Consider the following 20,071-nt stretch of genomic DNA (forward strand, 5'->3'; position numbering starts at 1 on the left):
GCAGGGCGATCCAACGTGGCCAGCTGATCCAGTATCTCGTCTGAAAGTCCCTCGAGATACTGGTCCCGCAGGGCAGAGTCGTTCCAGGTCAAGTCCTGCGCCAGCAGCCGAAATTCCGTGGCGTAGGTGGCCACTGTGGACTTGCCCTGTTTCAACCGCCGAATTGCCCGATTGGCTTGACTCCCCTTCTGAGGGTTGGCGAACGTGGTTTCCAGATGATTGCAAAACCCCGTATAGTCTGTCAGCAAGGGGGAGTCTTGCCGGAGCAGCGGCAACGCCCACTTGGCCGCCTGGTCCTTCAGCAAGCTGATCAGGAAGTGCACCTTGGTGCGGTCGTCAGGGAAATCCCGAGCTCGCCCCTGAATATACAGCTTGGCCTGGGCGAGAAACATGGGAAAGCTGGCTGGGGACCCATCAAATTTCTCTGGCAGGGCCACTGGGTACTTGCCAGGAGCTGGGGCGGCGGCCCCAGGAGCCGGTAGGGCATCCAAACGCTGCTGAAGCGCCGTAACCGCATTGCTTAGCTGCTGCACGGTGTGGGTCAAGGCCTGGTTCTCCTGGGCCAATGCCACTAGCGCAGCCGCCTGGTCAGCCATGGCTACTAGTTCCTCCCGAACGCACCCCAGCGAAGGGGGAGTGCGGGTGTGGCGTGAGCAAACTGTGCTGGCCCCAAGGGTTTGTCCATGAAGCGAGGTCCAAGTCCAGTCCTGGGTCTAGGGGTCCAAAGGAGGTCAATCCGGCGGGGAGCAAGGCAGGGAGCAGGTCAAGGTCCAAGGCAGGTTCAGGCACAAGGTTGCAGGTTGAGCACACGCTTGCAACTAAGTTGCTCACGCAACTTGGGCTGGGTCTGGCTGGCTTTTATCTGGCCCTATGCTTAGGGCGGTCCCGATCCTCCGGAGACTCGCCTCTCCTCCGGGCCTGGAGGCGAGCACTCCTCCTGCAGACACTTAACTCCCTTCGCCTCTCTGCCCTGAGCCTCTGTAGCTCAGGAGAGGCTGGTGGGTTACTAGACCCAGGGGATGCCTCTGCTTCTTCTGAAGAGGCTGGGAGTGGAGCACCTGCAGGCAATGAGTCCTCCCTCCCATCAGGAGCCAGAGCAGACTCTGCTGATGCCTGCACCTGGGGATCCAGCACAGGTGGGGATCCTTCAGGCTCAAGCCCTGGCCCCGGCTCAGCTGGTTCTGGAGGCGGGGAATCCTGTGCAGGCTGGGATCCCTCAGGTTCAGCATCAGAGTCTGACTCCCAGGCCATCACACCAACACAGTTAGGCATCAATGGGACATAGCAGACATGGACTGAAGTTTTTATGCATTAACCCAGTGAAGGATGCCTCTTATGTCTGCTTGAGGTCTCAAGGTGCTATGGTGTCTCTATGGTCATAGCTCAGAGCATCTGTCTTGCATACAGAAAATTCCAAAGTTCAGTAATACTGGCATTTCCTGGTAGGGAAAGGCACCCACCTGACAGCCAGTGTTGACAGTACTAAGCTAGATAGAACAACAGTCTGGCTCACTGTAAGGCAGCTTTCTATGTTCCTGTAAACTGCTCAGGAAAAAAACATAAGCAGCCTCTCAAATCATGATGCACTGCAGATACATGAATACATCACCTAATAATTTTGGGTTTTAATTGAAAAGGAGGAACAAAAAGCATCAGGTTTGATTAGAACAGAAGAAGGAGATTGTTAACACACTTCCTGAATAGTACAGAGTTCAGTCCTGATTTCAGCATAAAGAACATTACAAATAGGCAGCAGGTTTTACCCTCAAGACAGTATCTGTTAAAGCAGTAGCAGTATTTACTTTGTAGCTGAAGAGTTGTAACAACCTGAAATTCATAGGGGGGAATGCAAAAAAACACAACAGCACCTTCTTAATTTCCCATGAAGCTAATTAGACAAAGTAGCCTCAAGGCAAACATAGTGCCCTTTAACATGGAGTTGACTAATGAATGGTAATCATTTTAAGCATAGGGTAGAAAAAGGAAAACTTGCTTCACGGGGTGTTACAATGCAGGGAAGCTTCTATCTTTCCAATGCCCAAGAGTTTAAAAGAAGATCCCTACGGGACTAATGCCTTTCAGACACAATGTTTGATAATGTACTTAAGTCAAGGTTGATGGTTGCTTTCAGTATACCCTTCCCATTAACATTTACTGAATTATCAATACTGAGTTGGCTCACAATGCGGCAACCATTGTATGCAAAACTGCTGAGTGGCAGGGAAATTTATAGTGCACTGCTGGGGGTATTAAGACTAGGCTGGAAAAGCTGTTTACAATCTCAATAGGAGTTGGGATTAGGCTACTGCAATGTGTTGCGCATTGGGACTGCCTTTGAAGACTTGAAGTACTAATGGCTCAGATTACAAAGCAGGACTAGTCGGCCAGAAAACATCCTTAGCGAAGATTCACTGCTTCCCTGTCTGTTTCTGGGCACAATTCAAAGCGTGTAACATTCAAAGCCCTATATGGGATGGGATGTGGGTATATGAAGGACTATTGACTTCCACATGAACCTGCTTATCAACAGGAGGAGAGAAGTGTCTGTGTGTGCATAAGAAAGAGGGAGAGGGGAGACTGCCCCATCTTACTCTGGCCATGCAGCCCTCAACCACTTCACCCTGAGCAAATGTGGAGCCTGACCCCAAAAAGTTTGCACACCCATAGGCGAGCAAAGACTGTTGGTTTTATATAATTTACTTTTAAAGATAACTAAAATCTAGGCAGAACAGCAACAGAAGGTTGCAAACATATTTTGTTTCCACTGTTTTTGAAAATTGCGGTTCACACTTTGAATCAAAACAAATATTTGTGTTCCTAGAAAAAGATGCCTTTAGCCCAGTAGTCTGGATTATAATTTTGCTCCAGAACACTAGCTTGTTCCTTTTTATTTATTTTTTGAAGGATGGAGGGAAGGATAATCTATAAAAAACTGTTTTTTCCATTTAAAAATACTTATTTTTAAAATATTTGCCTACTGCTGAAAATGACAATACAGTGGTACCTCGGGTTACGTACTCAATTTGTTCCGGGTCGCTGTACGTAACCCGAAACGTACGTAACCCAAAAAACGCGCTTTGTGTAAGTGCGAAGTGTCCAGAATGCTTCTGTGCATGCACGGATTGCGGGCGCGATGGGAAACACTCCTGGGTTATGGGAGTTCGTAACCCGACAAGTACGCAACCCGAAGCGTATGTAACCCGAGGTACGACTGTAGTATTATAGCAATTAAAATGGATACTAGCATAATGGCTCTGTTCTCCCTTCGCGGTGAGAGGCAGTGTGCCTCTGAATACCAGTTGATGGGCATTGCAGGTGAGGAGAGGGCTCGTGCTCAAATTCTGCTTTTTTAAGGTGTTTGGCTGGCCACTGTGAAACAGGACGCTAGACTAGACAGGTCACTGCCTTGACCTAGCAGGCGCTGATCTATTTCAGTTCAAATAAATTTCAAATTCTTAACAGAAAAGGGGCCTCTGTATCCTCCGATTTGGGGTGGAAGTTGAAATTATGAATAAAAAAGGGGTTCCCACTCCATCCTGAGCTTTCCTCAGAAAACAAATGCAGAGATGGGGAAGAGATACTTGCAAGGAGAACTGGTGGTGGTGAAGGAACAGGGCAGGAGAAGAGTGTTAAATGGGGCTTACTCTAAGGAAGGCTTTATATAGGATTGCAGCCTTAATTCATGTTCTCCAGCTGTGCTTACCGTATTTTTTGCTCCATAAGACGCACTTTTTTCCTCCTAAAAAGTAAGGGGAAATACCTGTGCGTCTTATGGAGCGAATGGTGGTCCCTGGAGCTGAATTGCCCAGGGGCCAAAAGCAGATTGTGCTATTTAATTTACAAAGAGAAAAGGGAGTGTTGAAAGGACCCTGCTCAGCAGCTGATCAGCAAGAGATCGGGAGAGAGATAAGTCCCGGCTCCCTTTCAGCCCCGCCCTCCTTTGTTGAATGTGCTGCAGAGGGAGGTTGTTTTTTCCCCCAGGACATGTGACTGGCTGATTAGATTATCTGTCTGGCAACAGTAGAAAGGCTCCCTTTCCTTAAGATTTTTCAGAAATGTGAGTTAAACCCCATAAAAATGGGGCTTTTCCTCTTTGCTTTTCCCCCTTTGCAAAAGGAGCTTTGCTTTTCCCCCTTTGCAAAAAAGCTGCAAAACCTTTAGCTGATCCTCAACCCCCCCCCCAAAAAAAACCCCAGGGCTTTTCCCTTTGCAAAAAAAGCTGCAAAACTTTTAGCTGATCCTTAAAAAAGGGCTTTTGCCTTTGTAAAAAAGCTGCAAAACTTTTAGCTGATCCTCAAAAAAGCCAGGGCTTTTCCCTTTGCAAAAAAGCTGCAAAACTTTTAGCTGATCCTCAAAAAAAAGCAAAACAAAACAAAACAGGGCTTTTAGAGGAGGAAAACCAGAAAAATATTTTTTTTCTTGTTTCCTCCTCTAAAAATGAGGTGCGCCCTATGGTCCAGTGCGTCCTATGGAGCGAAAAATACGGTAAATCCAGAAGCAGGCTGGGTTGGTGTTAAAAAGAGAGGCACATTTCAAAGGGACTTGCACATGTTCAGGAAAGATTAAGCCGTCCCACCCACTGCTTTCCCCCTAACAACAAAAAAAACCTAAAGTAAAAACAGCATGGGTATGTGTGCATGCTCAACCCTCTCCTATCACTTTTCTGCACTCCAAATGACTCTGTCGTCAGCAGCTTACCCTATCCCAGGGTTCAAAATTCATATTTCATATTAGGAAGCAGGGAAACAGCAAGGGTTGGGGGGTTTAAGGTTAATAATCTCACCACAATTTCTCTGCTCCAAATTGCCTTTTCCCTTCCCTCCTTTCCCTATAAAATGTACAGTTGCTGTTGGGTGTGTAATGTGTAGTTTGGTCCTCGTGGACACGCTTAAGAGTCTTACTGCTTTGTGGTAAATAAAACAATATGACACCATTAGTTCACTCAAGAAACATGCAAACTGTGAAATACACTGTTTAGGCTGGGTTCCGTGACAGGTGTATATGGTTGTTTAAGATGCAACTATGTCTGTCATTCACACTTTACAAGTTTGTTGAGGGAAACCTAAGTGTACATGAAGCCATCATGTTTACTATCTAAAATGTGGGACCTCCCTCACTAACAGACTGGGGAAAGTCTACCTTCCTGACAGATATATCAGAAAACTACTGTACAATGTTCTATCCCCCCGCCAACGCTGAAAAAACCTCAATAGTTTCATTTCTATAAAGATCATAAATAAAACAGGCAAAGGGACAATTATTTGAAAAGTAAATTATCCTTGTTCTGGAAACAGTGTCTCTAGGATGAACGTACCTGCCCTCTAGGAGTTTATATACAGCATCCCGATTTGTGAATTGATCAATTTTCACTTTCTGCTGCTCTGTTAACACCAGTTTCCTCTCTGTTTCTCTTTAATAACTGTGGTACCTTTACAAGCTGAAGCTACCGGTACTTCTCCAGTTTTACCCCTGGACAACCCCAATGGACCCCTCCAAACATCCTTTTTTAATGTGCATTCTTGATGTTTCATTTTCATGATAGTATCTAGGGCAGTTATTAAGTAATCCCACTTTGAATACTGTTTGCAAAATTGGAGAAGCATTGCAGAACAACTCCAAAGCAGAATGATGGTCCAATATAAATCCACCATGAATGCACTATTATTGCATCAGTGACATGTTGCGGAAGACACCCCAACCCCCACCAGTCTAGAGGGGTCTTCAGCCTCGCCCACAAGCCCTTACAGTCATCTTTCAATATAGTACTTCTCCGTCCACTTCAACTTCCCTTTCTTATTTCTAGTTCCTGATTCTTTAACCCCCCCCCTACTTCCTTGAAACACTCATTTTCAGATTCTGTTACCACTTTCCCCCCCAATTCAAATAAGTTTTTAAAAAAAATGCTCAGCACAGTATTACCTTCCATTACATAGCTTTTAACACTAAGCTGTTTGGGGGATCCTGAAACACCCATATTCACAGCACACACCATATTTCAGATGCACTGGGCTAGGTGCCAAGCTTCACTGGTTATGAAATCCAAAATGCAATCTATTTTTTCTTTCTAAAGGGACGGAGGGGGGGGAAAGATAATTTAAAAAGTTCAGGATATCTATCCAGTAAGATTAGCATATCGATCTGGGGGGAGGGGAGGGGGAAGAAGAGCAATATAAATGGTACCAAGAAAATCACCCAAATCAGTAGTTGGGGCTGAAAGTTGGGTGCAATATACAGGGCTCAGCTTTCTTCCTCTTAGAGACAGAACTCAATCCTTTCCAGCCTACAGTGACAAGAAAAATAGTTGCTCAAATCATGTTCTTTTGATTGGAAATTTGAATTTGTTCTGGGTTGTATGGTTACTTAAAAAAAACCCCAACCACTTATCTACAGGTTTTTAAATAATTTATAATGCAGCCTTCCTCCTCCTCCTCCTCCTCTTTATTCTGTTCTGCTGGTGAGCGCAGAGAATGCTAATCACCACAGGCTGAACTGGCACAGCTGCGAATCACGGAGGCCCCTCCCCAATGAGCTCATCCTCAAGCAGTGCAAATGAGAATGACATAATGTTTCTCCGAAGCCTGACACGCGTACAACTAATTTCTCAAGCCGCAGCCACTCTCCCTTCCAATACAGCTTTCTCTCCTCTCAAGATCATTCATTATGAGGAGGACATCATTACAGCTTGGGGGGGGGGTAGGGGGTAGGAAAAACAAATGCAGTGCTTCAACATCACCAGATTAGCCTGTCCCCCCCCTCCTTTCACTCCCACCAATATTTAGGTCAATAATGGCACTAGCACTACCATTTCTTCTTTTTCTGTAAAATCAACGGAAGCTATGTATTTCTGGAGAGGGCAGAAAGAAAGACGAGGAAACAGAATTATGGAGGACAAAGCCTTTGGACAGGGAATTTATCCTCATTCATTTTCCCCTGTTGAAATCTGTCGGCCCCCTTCTAGTTCCTATAACAGTTTTGTCTGTGTGATGTTTAAAAATCAGTACTGGTATCTTATTAGTCAGAATGTTTTCAATACAGACAACTCCCACTTAATGCAAGAGTTACGTTCTGGGTGAAATTGTGTAAAGTGGGGAGCACCCTCTAAACACCCTCCTTGCCACTCTCTCTCCAATCCAGACCAAAAATACTGTATCCCATTCAACTTGTGGATATTTTCGAATGGGTGTAAGTGGGGAGTTGCCTGTACACAGAATCCCTTCAAGTTCCTTTATACGGAAGTACCTGAGTATGTGAGCACAGAGTGAGTGTGGTCTCTTGTCGGGATCCACACATCTCTGTTGCAAGAGCCAAACATTCAAGCCATCCTCACAGAGAGGCTGGCTTCCTTCAATGGCCAACAAATCTGCCCTGGCTGAAGCTGCCAACGATACCTGGTTGAGACAAACTGCTCAATTCATAAGGACATTAGAAAGGAAAGGAACAGGCTGTTCAGTCTTAACACCTTGAGGGAAGTCACCAAAACACCTGCACAGTGAGACACGCACGCACGCACACACCCACACCTTTTGCAGTCCAAGGGGCACATTCCCTTCTGGGCAACCTTCCCTGACCAACTATCCTGGTAGCTTGGGATGATGGATACTGAATGAAAAATCTGCAGAGCTACTGGCTAGGGAGCTGGAACAGATTTCTGGCTCTGGGCCTGGTGTTACCTGATCAGGGGCCCAAGAGAGGCACAGCACCTAGGCCCACAGAACCAGAGGCAGGACCCTCACAGGTGCTGTCCTTGGGCCTGATGAACTGAGTATTGCCAACGCCACCTTGCCAGTCCAACAGTTGAGGGAGCACACCAAGCGGAAAGGCACATAACAAAGGAGAAGCAGCCCAGTGGGCTGGTTCTTTAAGAATCTCTAGGGTTCCAATAAAGGAGGACTGGACTGGACGCAGAGGCTCAAAAGGCCTCTATTCACTTTAGACCTTCCCTGAAGGATGTTGATCACAAGGATCTCTCCATGGTGCTGCGACATCTAACCAGACTGACTCCATGGGCAGAAGCAGGAGCGGAACAAGACACACTTTGTGACATGGTGGGCCTATTTTGTTTATGGATATACCGAGGCCTAGTCCTACTCTCCTTGCATCCGGGGGAAGTCATACAGCAACTCATGGCCTCCTCTAAATCAACACAACACTGCAACAGCAGCCAAAGCTAGCCTTTAGCTGAAAACAGATATAAAGGATGCCTTAACTGCAGGTACTCTGTCAAAATCAAACAGCTAACATCCGTAAAAACACGCACCCTGCAAATGATTTATTTTAATTTTTGGGAAGACCAAACAAGTTAAACACATACACAAAGATGCCAGCTTTTCTCAGCCTTGCTTTAGTAAGCACAGATGTCTGGCACTTCAACAGATATTTTTGTACATTACTTAACACAAGCTACAAAGCTGCTACTTTTACAGAGGATGCTGCCTGCTGGTTAACAGTTTCCCGAAATTTCACAGCTATTTCTTGAGCCCCTTGGCTACAAAATAAGGCATATCCTCACTTCACGATCATTTACAATGGGTATGCAGTACAGCTCTTCAAGCAAAGGCTATTGGCTTAATCACTCTGCAGTATATATAAGCTTTATTGGTGGCAGTATCATATAAACATATGCTTATTTAATTGAGGATTTATGAGCTCTTAGTTTTGTTCCCACAAGGAAGGGGGCAGAACATAAATTAATGGGATGCAGAAAAGCTATGTACAAGCAGCAACACTACCATTAGCATTTTCAACAGGTATAATAGTCTAGGCACAATAATACTAGCATAAACCCAAAATGCCTAGCACCATGTTCTATGCACAACTGGGAACTTTCACATAGGACTTTCTTCTACCTTTTCACACTGTGGCCAAAACCTTGGATTAGGGCACACATCATGTGGGTGGACAGTTTTTAATGTATTCCCCCCTCCCAGTTTTAATGTATTTATGCGTGTGTTTTTTCTGGTTGGTTGGTTGGTTGTAAGCTACTTTGGATTGCCCTAGGAAAGATAAAGCAATCAGTAAGTAAGTAAGTAAGTAAGTAAGTAAGTAAGTAAGTGGCTCTCCAGATGTTGTTGAACTACAACTTCCATCATCCCTGGCCAGTGACTCCCATGCTGGCTGGATCTGATGGGGGTTGCAGTCCAGCAACATCTGGAGGGCACTGCATTGGCAACCCCTGCTCAATTCTGATAATGTAAGGAACATGTTATCAACTTATAATTATCCACTTCACATACCTTGCAGGATACTGGCATTAATTCAGGCATTTGCTTGTGAATGATGAATGCACACTTGAGTGGGTCAACAGGCTCCATTTCCAACCCTACATGTGTCCCTTAGAGTCTTTGTAGGGAGCCCCTGTGTGTATGTCTGTACCTGTAAGCTTACATACAGATTTTCTAATGAATGTACATTGGGGGGTGGGAAGGGGCAGAGTCTGCTGCTGCAATACTGTCCCCCCACATGCTAGCTGAATACTTATGAACACCTGAGAAAAGAGCAAGAGGCCTTACCAAAGTTACCCAAATGATCTTGATGGATAACAGAGCACCCTATGCATCCAATCTCATTTAGAATGCTTATAACTTGCTTTATAACCCTGAGAGGCTCTTGAAGTCACTTACAAAAAAATATTAAAAATCTCATAACAAAAAATGGTATCAAATAAATGCCCCTAGGGTGACAGGATTACTCAGGTTGCATTTCCCACCTTGGACCTTGGGGTCTTTCTTGGTGCTATCCTCTGATTCAAGGGAAGGAAGACCCAGCAGCTGGATCTCATTCAACCTAAGATGGAAGCAAGTCTCTTGCTGAAATTTGCCAGTTGCCGGGCAGAGCAGAGGGGCTGATCAGCTGTAGATTGTTCAGCTCATAATGGAAGCAGGGTTTTCCCTACTGGAAGCTGGTGTTGGAATCTGGAGTAGCATCTGTAACTGAAGGACTTTCCTTGTTCATAACAACCAATGCTCACCCCTCTTTGCTCTGCCCCTTCCCAGTGTTTGTTAGCATCTGGTTCCCTACTGCAAGAAACAGGGTGCTAGACTAGGTGGTCTGATTCAGCAAGGCTGTTCTTTCTCATTCCCCATACCCTTTTTACACAAGAGACAAAAGGAGACAACAGCAGTACAAATGCACCTTTGCACGCCCAGTTAAATAAGTACCGCTGTGGCGGGAAGATAAAAGGTGTTTCCGCGCGCTCTGGCTTCCATCACGGTGTCCCATTGCACCAGAAGTGGTTTAGTCATGCTGGCCACATGACCCCGAAAGCTGTCTGTGGACAAATGCTGGCTCCTTCGGCCTGAAAGTGAGATGAGCGCCACACCCCATAGTTGCCTTTGACTGGACTTGACCACCCAGGAGTCCTTTACCTTTTTACCTTTACCATTTACAACAGAGCATTCAGTCATTAACTTGAATACAACTAGAACTGTTATCTGTTAATTAGCCATGCTAAGTGCTCCATGTTTGGCAGGATACAAATCTCAAAATAACATACATATTCTCTGAGGCTTTATGTATGCACATGCTAAGCACTCCATCTCCTTTAAAAGCAACATCTAGACTGTCTATTTTTCATTCAATCTCCCATTTAGAATGGTGTAAAAGAAGACAGGAGAGTGAACACACACTACAAAAACGATCCATCTATTTGTCTCTCAGGCTAATGATTCACCTTTTTTTACAGAATACTCGTTGATTGAAGCCCTTTACCCTAGTCACTTTTCCGTTTCTTAAACTAACATTGATCCAAAAACTCGACTGTTTTACAGTCTCCTGTTTCTTTCATGCATCACACATGCCGGGAAGTGTGCAAATCCAACTCTGAACATTTAGTATTCCATTAAAAGTATGGTTGGGAATAAACAGTGCCTTGAAACTAGAAGATGTTAACACATATTATTTGCTCCTGGTTAGCCTCACACCTTCCTTTCCTTTCTCTTCTCTGCTTCTTATCTTTGCTCCCCCTTTTCCTCTATTTCCTTTGTTGGTACACATGGCGGGACGGCAAAGATTTGTCTTAAAAATTTAGATTGAACCATTTCAAAAAGATTGCATTGGGTCCCCGTCCAGATTTGGGCCCCGTATGTTAGCTGTGCCAGAGGTTTTGCCTGGAAAACTTCTATGGCTGCTGGAATGTACTGTACTTGCTCCCCTTTGTATAAAAAAAGAGGGACAATGTCTTGGCGCTTTGGGTTGCCTTTTATTTGGCATATTTTTGATGTGCAACCCACGACCCTGTAGACTATACTTTGTTATATTCTCCTTTACTAAAATTTGATAGCAATTAAAAAAAAAGAACAACCATGTCTCACAGCTAGCGCCATCTGCTCTGAGGGCATTATATACAGTAAACCAAATAAATAATACATTTAAAATAGAGCTGCAATTTCTGACCACTGGTCATGCTGCCTGGGGATGATGGGAACGGAGTCCAACAGTAGCTTCTGCTTTAACTGTTCCCCACCCTTGACATATATGCACACACATATAGAGATTCAGTTTGTATTAACACATCTCTCTGATTTCCACTGAATTTGTAATTGCGAGAGACTACCTATGAATACAGTATAAAAGGATTAAAGATGCTCATACAAACTGGTGATCCGACAAACCCTAATTGAGCTAAATAGTTTTATTTTTCTTTCTTTCTACACACTTATCTGAAACAAGGATGAATTGCAACAAAGTCAGACTGCAGACTCGGATAGAAACCAGCGAGATGAATTGCAGCTGAACTACAGTCTTGAAGCAGATCTGAAGCTTTCAGTGTGAGATGTTATGTCTGTATTATACCTGCACTGTAGATATGGTGCCAGCACACATTTCATTGCTTTAGTTTTTCCATAAAGCATTATTCATGGGATACTAAGCATCTGACTTTAGACAGATTATTACACTTACTCGTCTCTTATGTCCCTGAACAGCACCTAAACCTTTTGAAGGAAGGGGCTCGTGCATATTTAACACAGTATCTAATGGCATTAAGTGCTGTATTGTCATGAGTTAGTTTTGCTTCGGTAATTGGAGATATCATCAGCACTGTGCATAATTCATATCAGTTCCTTTCTACACAGGTGCTCACTCTTATTTCCATATCAGTAATTAGTGCTTGACAATGAATGTTATCTAACCTGTTTGGGTGAAACAGACAAATCTAGTCACAATACAATTCTCTAGGTGACTGATTTAACTGTGCAGACAATTGGGACCAACCGTTCCGAAAGTAAACTTAACAGCTCTGTTGTACACTGGCCAGCCAGAATGCACATTTCGTCTTGCAACCCTTACTCATATTTCTGTTGGGGACTCATAGTGCTGCTTCCTTGCCAATAAGCAGGATCTATGCCACGTTCCATTGCATGGCTGCTCCAGAGCCAGTCCCAGAAATAAAGGGTGGTACCCAACTAAGCTATACTGAGATTCGACTCACCTGAGGGGGGCACCCCTGGTGGTTCTCATGCCTGTGAAGTTTGGCTGGCCTTCACAAGAGACAAAACCTTTAGTTTGACAGGCGCTGCCCTGTGGAACTCCCTGCTAGCAGAACTTTGGAAGGTCAGCCTGGATAGCTCAGTTAGTTAGAGCATGGTGCTGATAATTCCATGGTTGCAGGTTCGATCCCTGTATGGGACAGTTGCATATTCCTGTATTGCAGGGGGTTGGACTAGATGATTCTCAGGTCCCCTTCCAACTCTACAACTCTATGATTCTCTATGATTCCCTCCACTGATATCTTTTGAAAACTATATTGTTTAGGCATGCATTTGCAATTTGAATTTTCGCTTTTAAACCCATCAGCATTTATGGATTTTTTAAATTGATATTTTTTTTATGAATATCTTTGTTGATTTTAATTTTATATGCTGCAATCCACCTTGCTATATGTTTTTTTTAATGAATATGAAGATTAGAAACACATGGATAAATAAATTAAAGAGAGTTGGGGATATGCCTGTTCCTAACTGGAACTTAATGGGCCTGTCCCTTTGGGCTTATGATCAAAGAGAAAGGATGGCCACAGCATCATCATTGAGGATTACAAGAATAAGCAGAATTTCATTCTGAGACAATTTGTCAAGTACAATTCATTTTTTAAATTTACCGACTCCTCTCTTATATGGGGATTTGTATTGCTATGAGCCAGGGGTCAGCAAACTTTTTCAGCAGGGGGCCGGTCCACTGTCCCTCAGACCTTGGGGGGGGGGGGCTTGACTATATTGTGTGTGGGGGGGAAATGAACAAATTCCTATGCCCCACAAATAACCCAGAGATGCATTTGAAATAAAAAGGACACATTCTACTCATGTAAAAACACTCTGATTCCTGGACGGTCCGTGGGCCGGATTTAGAAAGCGGTCGGGCCAGATCCAGCCCCAGGGGCTTAGTTTGCCTACCCATGCTCTGAGCCATGCAAGGAATTGAGGCAAATGTTTTTTTTTTTTTTACAACTAATACATTTGATTTTCACCAAGGTGAGTATTTTGACCTTCAACAAAGTGATCTCCACTTTAAAGTAATTCAAAAGTGCACATGAAAGAGCAGCATTAACCTTAACTATTGTCCAGAAGCGCCGATGCATTTTTAATATCATTTAGTAAAACTAAATAAAAACTAAGAGAGTTTGTTTTGCTGTGATGATGTTTGACAGGATCGCCATCCTATTCTTAGGCATCCTATTCTTAGGCATTTTCTTTGTAAAGAATTCTGAAACGCAAGAGACTGCAGATTCAACCTCGTAAATAATACAATTATGAGAAACAATATTTGGCTGTGTTTTTTTAAATTGTGTGGGACAATCCTCATCCATTTTTCTGCATCAAGGCTGCAAGCACTCTCTAGTGACACCTTGTGGTTGTGATGCAAATATGCTTTTATGCTGTATTTCATGGTGACTTGATTGTGTTGGTTCCACATAAACTCCGAGGTTATAGGCACAATCTAGATAAATATAGGGCCAATGGAATTAATAAGGTTAAGCACACTATTAAACACTGCTGTGTCATTAGAATTAAACAAAGAATGTAAATAATAGTTATTTTTTATTAATTGTGCATGTTAATATACTCAAGATGGGTTGTTCTCCTAAGCTAACACCAGAATGAAGACAATGGATTGTATCCAACTAAGATATACTCTGTAGACTTGAGTTAGTCATGGCTATCCTAAGATATTTCTAAAACTTGTAGGAATTTTTAAAAGCTGTAAAAAAACAACCCCACTTGATGGATATTATTTTTATATTGCAGAATTTTCTATCAATTTGTGTTATATTCATATATTTGTAGATGAGAAAACAGTATTATTTTTATTCACCCACAAATATTTCACCAACATTTTAAGAAGCAAATACCCAAAGAGAAAAATAGGTTTTGTGTAGGAGTGTGAAAAAGCAAATTCAACAAGACACATCACAGATTCAAACAAAACCTTCTGTTCATGGGCTGATATGAAAAAACAACAACACCACAAACAAAACAAAACAAAAACCATCACGCATGGCCTAGTGCATTGAGTCCTGGAGTGATATGAACCTGAGAGATACGCATTTAAAACACCACTGTGTTTGTGCCTTTGTACAAGACCACTGAGCTTCAACTGGTGGCTCACATGAGCTCAATTAAGGAATGCTGTGGCTACCAACATTTTGATAAAAATGCTATTCCCCCTTTTGTGTGCTTTGTCAATGGAACTGGGGTGCAAAAAAGTCTGGGTGTGTGTGTGTGTGCTGAAAAATGAAAGGGATGCCAAAGGGCATTTGTGTAGCAGGAGCCAGCATGCAAAAGTCTTGTGTTAGTCTGTACAAGCAGCAGAAAAAGAGAGCAAAAATATAAATTCACTAAAAAACACTAATAGTAAATACCACATTGGAGTTAAACTTGAGTCCTATGTCTGAAAAGACTTTTATCATGCTAAGCTACCAAGAATATTATTGGGCAATCTTAGCAAGGAGAATATGAGCCATGATGTTGGCTGGTTACTACAGGTGCTGCAATCTTTGATGAGGTTTAGGGTACAGCTTGATTCAGATTTAATAAGCCATGGCATACTAGCCTGAAAACGAGCACCTGGGGCACTTCAGCTTTGATGCTCCCTGTCATTGTATTAGGCAACAGTGACTGCAGGTGTAATTGCCTAGCTCAGGATTTGCTGCTCTCAAGGTCCCCTTCTATTGTCAAGGGAGCAGAGGGGTAACTAGAGACTGGGCTGGCATTAAAAGTTGCACATCTGGGGAATCAAGAAGATTTAAGGTGTCCCAGAATCTAGATATTTTGTAATGACTCTTAGAAAGCAGCCAACACTGATTTCCTATGTACTGCACTAGAATGAAATCTGAAATCCAAACCCCACCTGCCACTGCAGAGTCCACAGCCCGGCCACTTATGGTGACTATGGTGGAAGGAGCAGGAGAATGATTGGGGCTGATCCCTGCACCACCTCCAGGCTGCTGCAGTAATCCTGTATGGATTGAGCCTGCTACTGGCCAGCAACAGCCTGAGTCATGCTCACTATCCAGTGAATCTCAGACTGTTCAGCCCCACTCTACCACCCTCCCCAGAATGCCCCCCATTTTGCAGTTTTCCACTACCAGGTATACCAATAGCAGGCTTCCTGCCCACATGACTGATCTGTGGCCAGAAGGGGCAAGTCAGTGGTGACTGGCTCCATCCAACCCCTCCCACAGGCAGTGTTCAAAACTCTAATTGTTCTAGGCACATTTGCGGCAGGGAATTTCATTAGTGCAAGCAGTTGCTGAGCTCGGTGCAGTACTGAGCCTAAGATTTCAGATTAAAACTGCAGAGTGGAAGGAAAGGAGGACCTTTTTCTGCCTCCTCACTTCCAGCTACTCTCTGAAGACTGGAGAAGAGATTCTCTTAAGAATATTAGGATGGTGGGCAGGGGAAGGACTAGACCATGTGAAAAATGATCATATTTTAGCTGCAGTTCATTCATTTTCAGCTTTGTATTCTTGTTATTAAAAAAGCACACCTAGCCATTCCATTGTTGCGCCCATACCCTAGGTTTAAGGTGCCATTTAGCTCCTAGCTTTCTGACACTGCCCACAGGGGTTGTGGGTTGGATTGCTCTGCCTCTTGGTTTTATACCCATCCTTCAAATTCAGTTTCTATTCTATTCCACTGCAGCATGACAAAGAAAGAAGGGAAGAAGGAAGCCAAGGCACAATAGTCATTCTTCATTTAATGAAATCATGGTTTATCAGACTAAACCAGACTGAAATTATTATAGCTGAATCAGGCCTCTGAGTATAGTTTAAGGCAGCCTTACCTAACCTGGTGCCCTCCTGATGTTTTGGATCAGAACTTACACCAGCATGGTTACAAAATTGTCTTACCTGTCATATGTGTGGAAGGCCTCTGCTTTAGTATACAGTGGTGCCCCGCTAGACGAAAATAATTCGTTCTGCGAAAATTTTCGTCTAGTGGGTTTTTCGTCTAGCGAAGCGCGCTTTCGCTAGACAAAAAAAAAAAAAGACGAAAAATTTTCGTCTTTCGAGGCAGCCCCATAGACTTTTTCGTCTTGCGGGGCAGCCTCCTGCTAGACGAATGCCTTCGTCTAGCGAGTTTTTCGTCTTGCGAGGCATTCGTCTAGCGGGGCACCACTGTATTCCTTCCTGGCATTGCTCACGTACAGTTTATATTTCATTTTAAACAATTTATTACTATTGATACCTATTTTACGACAGGATGTAGCAACTGGCCAAAGGCTGCCCAGTGAATCTTATACCCAAGTGGTCCATGTCGAATGATGACCACTAACCTCCACAACACACACACACACACACATTCAACCTGTAGGAAGCGCTATATAGTTTATATCAGAAAAACCCAACTTGTTGAACTTGAAAGGCCAGTCATTTTGCCACCCTTTCCTGCTTTTCAGGCTTCCCTACCTTGCAGGAGGCACATCAATATTTGAAGATACAACTTTGCGTTTCTGCTCGAGAAGGCATATGGAGCGGGTGCTTTCTTTCTCGTGCTCATGGACTCTGGCAGGTTTTTTGGTGTCTGCTGTTTTCGAATCCTCATCCTTCATCGCCAACAGAAAAAAATGTTGGTCTGACAGTTTTTGATTCAGATCACTTTTTAGCTCCTCCTGCTGAAATGCCGCGAAGGTCATTTCACGCTTTATGCTGGTTGCCTGAAAAATTAAAAGGGATTATTAGATTTCTTGCAATTCATTTGCATCGTTTTAAAAAGAGGGGGCAGACATAGCCTCCAGGCATCCAATTCTATTTAGCAGCTCTGACTCACATTACCAACCACTTTGCTTCGCAGGCTTCCGACACAAACCTCTTCATTTCCTTTACTAGAGATATCTGCAAATTGTCATGAGCACCCCATTGAGAGGGCCATCCACATATCAAATAAGAGCAGTAAGAGCAAACAGAAAGGTGCTCTTAGTGGGCAGCACCCAGCCTCAGTTCTAGAACTACCTTGCTCTGCGTGTCAGGGGAGGGGAACTTGTGGTCTTCCAGATGCTTATTGGACCTCAGCTTCCATCATTCCTGACCACTGGTCATCCTGGCTAAAGCTGATGGGAGCTGGAGTCCAACAACCTCTGGAGGACCACAGGTTCCCCACCCTTGACACAGAGGAAGGAAGACCCAGCATGCTCTCACAGCAGGACCATCTTGGCTGTGAATCCTGGAAGACTTGCTCTCTGCCTTGCAGGCCTTTTCCCACCTGGGCTAACTCCAGCTACAAAGACTCTTGGGCTAGGGTATTGTTGAGAGGGTTTTGTTGAGGGAGGATGGTTTGTGAATGTTACTTATTATTTTTTGTATCTTTATTTTATATCTTATTATGATTTATGTGGAAATTGTTCAATATGTCTACTTTCTGATGTTTCATTTATTGCCGACGGTTACTTTCGTTAATGTTTGTAATTACGCATGTTGCAAGCTGCATGACTTACATATTCTTAGATGTGCTTAAGTGTTCAAACTTATTCTGAACTGCAGTTGTCATGTTTTACTGCTTTCTTGTTTGCTACTCTGGCCTCTTGGGAAGGAAGGCTAGGACAGAAATTGAATTAATAAACAAACAACAAATATATTAGTGAAAATGGCATATAAAATGTGTTATATTAGGGGAAACTGCTCGCAGAAAATGTTACATTAGGAACTAATTTTGTGGTTTTTTTAATAAATAAAAAAATCACAAACTGATGTGTAAATGTACTGAAATGCATTTAAAACTGGGAAAATGAGTAACTGAAATAGAAATGGGTAGCTTCGTACAACTTTGTTTGCATCTAGCCACACTATCACCATGTGTGGGGGGGGGGCGGTAAAGGACCCCTGACAGTTAAGTCCAGTCATGAACGAATCTGGGGTTGCGGCGCTCATCTCTCTTTCTGACCGAGGGAGCCAACGTTTGTCCGCAGACAGTTTTTCTGGGTCATGTGGCCAGCATGACTAAGCTGCTTCTGGCGAAACCAGAGCAGCGCACAGAAACACCGTTTACCTTCCTGCTGGAGCGGAGCGGTGTTACCTATTTATCTACTTGCACTTTGACGTGCTTTCGAACTGCTAGGTTGGCAGGAGCTGGGACTAAGCAAAGGGAGCTCACCCCGTTTTGGGGATTCGAACCTCTGACCTTCCAATTGGCAAGCCCTAGGCTCAGTGGTTTAGACCACAGCGCCCACCCACTGTGAAAATAGTCCTGTGCAAAAAAAAAAAAGGAGCAGCTTCAGTCCTGAAGACCTTTTGTGAAACATGAAGGTTTGCATTAAAATTGATGCTTCCAAGAGAGCTTATCAATAATTAAAAAATAAAATAAACACAACAGATGCATATAAGTTTGAATACATGGATGGGGAGGGGAGTTCAATATGGGTATTATTGGGAAACACTGCTGGTTGTTGCCCAGTGCCAGTTTATTTTTTAAAAAAACTGTAAAAATAATTATGCTGATATAAGGTTACTGTAAAATACAATGAAAAATTACAGTGCAAGCCCATGCACACACTTAAAATGATTAGAGGCAAAATATTTAAACACATTACCCATTTTATAGTTTCCTTGGAAAGCCTTCTGGCACTTGTTTCAAGAGTAAAACTGGAATGATTACTTTAAGAACACAAATGGTATCCAAGCTGAAAGCATTAGTCATATTATACTTCTCGACATGCAGCCAAATGACATATTGCCAAGAAAATATGTTTCCCCTCTGTTTGGCAAAGCGAAAAGCTCACAACACAACACAACACAACCAGCAATTGTAAACAAGTATACCTTTCACTTTAGTAATAATGGTCATGTTTGAAAGACAGATGAGATTTCCCGTCTTGAAAGTCTATTTTTAACCAATTATCCTAAAGAAATCAAATACTAATAATTCTGGGACAATTCAGACAACCACTGTGTGCATGGCATGTACCTGACATGTATGTGCGTAGGTCAGCTGTCCAACCATGGTGCAGAATTTGGTGGCCAGGTTGGGGCATGACGGTTTGAGCCTATGACACCAATTCTGGTCTGACTGCACTGGCTGCCATTTAGTTTCCAAGCCCAATTCAAAGTCCTGTTTTTTTTTTTTTACCTATAAAGCCTTAATGACTCAGGACCACAATACCTCAAGGACCGCCTCTCCCCATATGAACTGACCCAGACCCTGCATCCATCACCTGAGGCCCTTCTTCGTGTGCCTCCTCTACGAGAGGTTTAGAGGGCGGCAACATCATAACGGGCCTTTTCTGCAGTGGCTCCCTGTTTGTGGAATGCTCTCCACAGGGAGGTTTGGCTGGTGCCTTCATTATACACCTTTAGGTGCCAGGCAAAAATGTTCCCTCTTCAACCCGGCCTTTGGACGATTAACACCGTACACCCTTTTAAATGTGTTTGTGGGAGGAGGTAAGGTGGTGTATTGAAAATCTCCCACAATGTCCCTTTCAATGGTACAAGTGGATGGGTCTGCTAAGGAATGCAGAAGACTTCACAACTGCTGAATCCATAGGTAGTGATAATATGGGTAACAATAAAGGGTAATACTGTCTATGGTGAGTAAATAGGAATAAAGGCAGCAGAGAAAAGAGTGATGAAATGAAATGCAGCAGA

At 43.5% G+C, this 20,071-nt stretch overlaps 1 protein-coding gene across 2 annotated transcripts in view; it reads right to left on the bottom strand.

Annotated features, from left to right (window-relative positions):
• Positions 1–17,172, bottom strand: part of ZNF704 (zinc finger protein 704) — a 33,628-nt gene extending 16,456 nt beyond the window's left edge. For both annotated transcript variants that reach the window (XM_033155479.1, XM_033155478.1), the window contains exon 1: positions 16,904–17,172. In XM_033155479.1, the coding sequence (XP_033011370.1) occupies positions 16,904–17,130 (227 nt within the window). In that variant the 5' untranslated portion in view covers positions 17,131–17,172. The remainder of the gene's footprint in view (positions 1–16,903) is intronic.
• Positions 17,173–20,071: the final 2,899 nt, after the last annotated feature.

This window comes from Lacerta agilis, chromosome 7, assembly GCF_009819535.1.
Source record: "Lacerta agilis isolate rLacAgi1 chromosome 7, rLacAgi1.pri, whole genome shotgun sequence".
NCBI lineage: Eukaryota > Metazoa > Chordata > Lepidosauria > Squamata > Lacertidae > Lacerta > Lacerta agilis.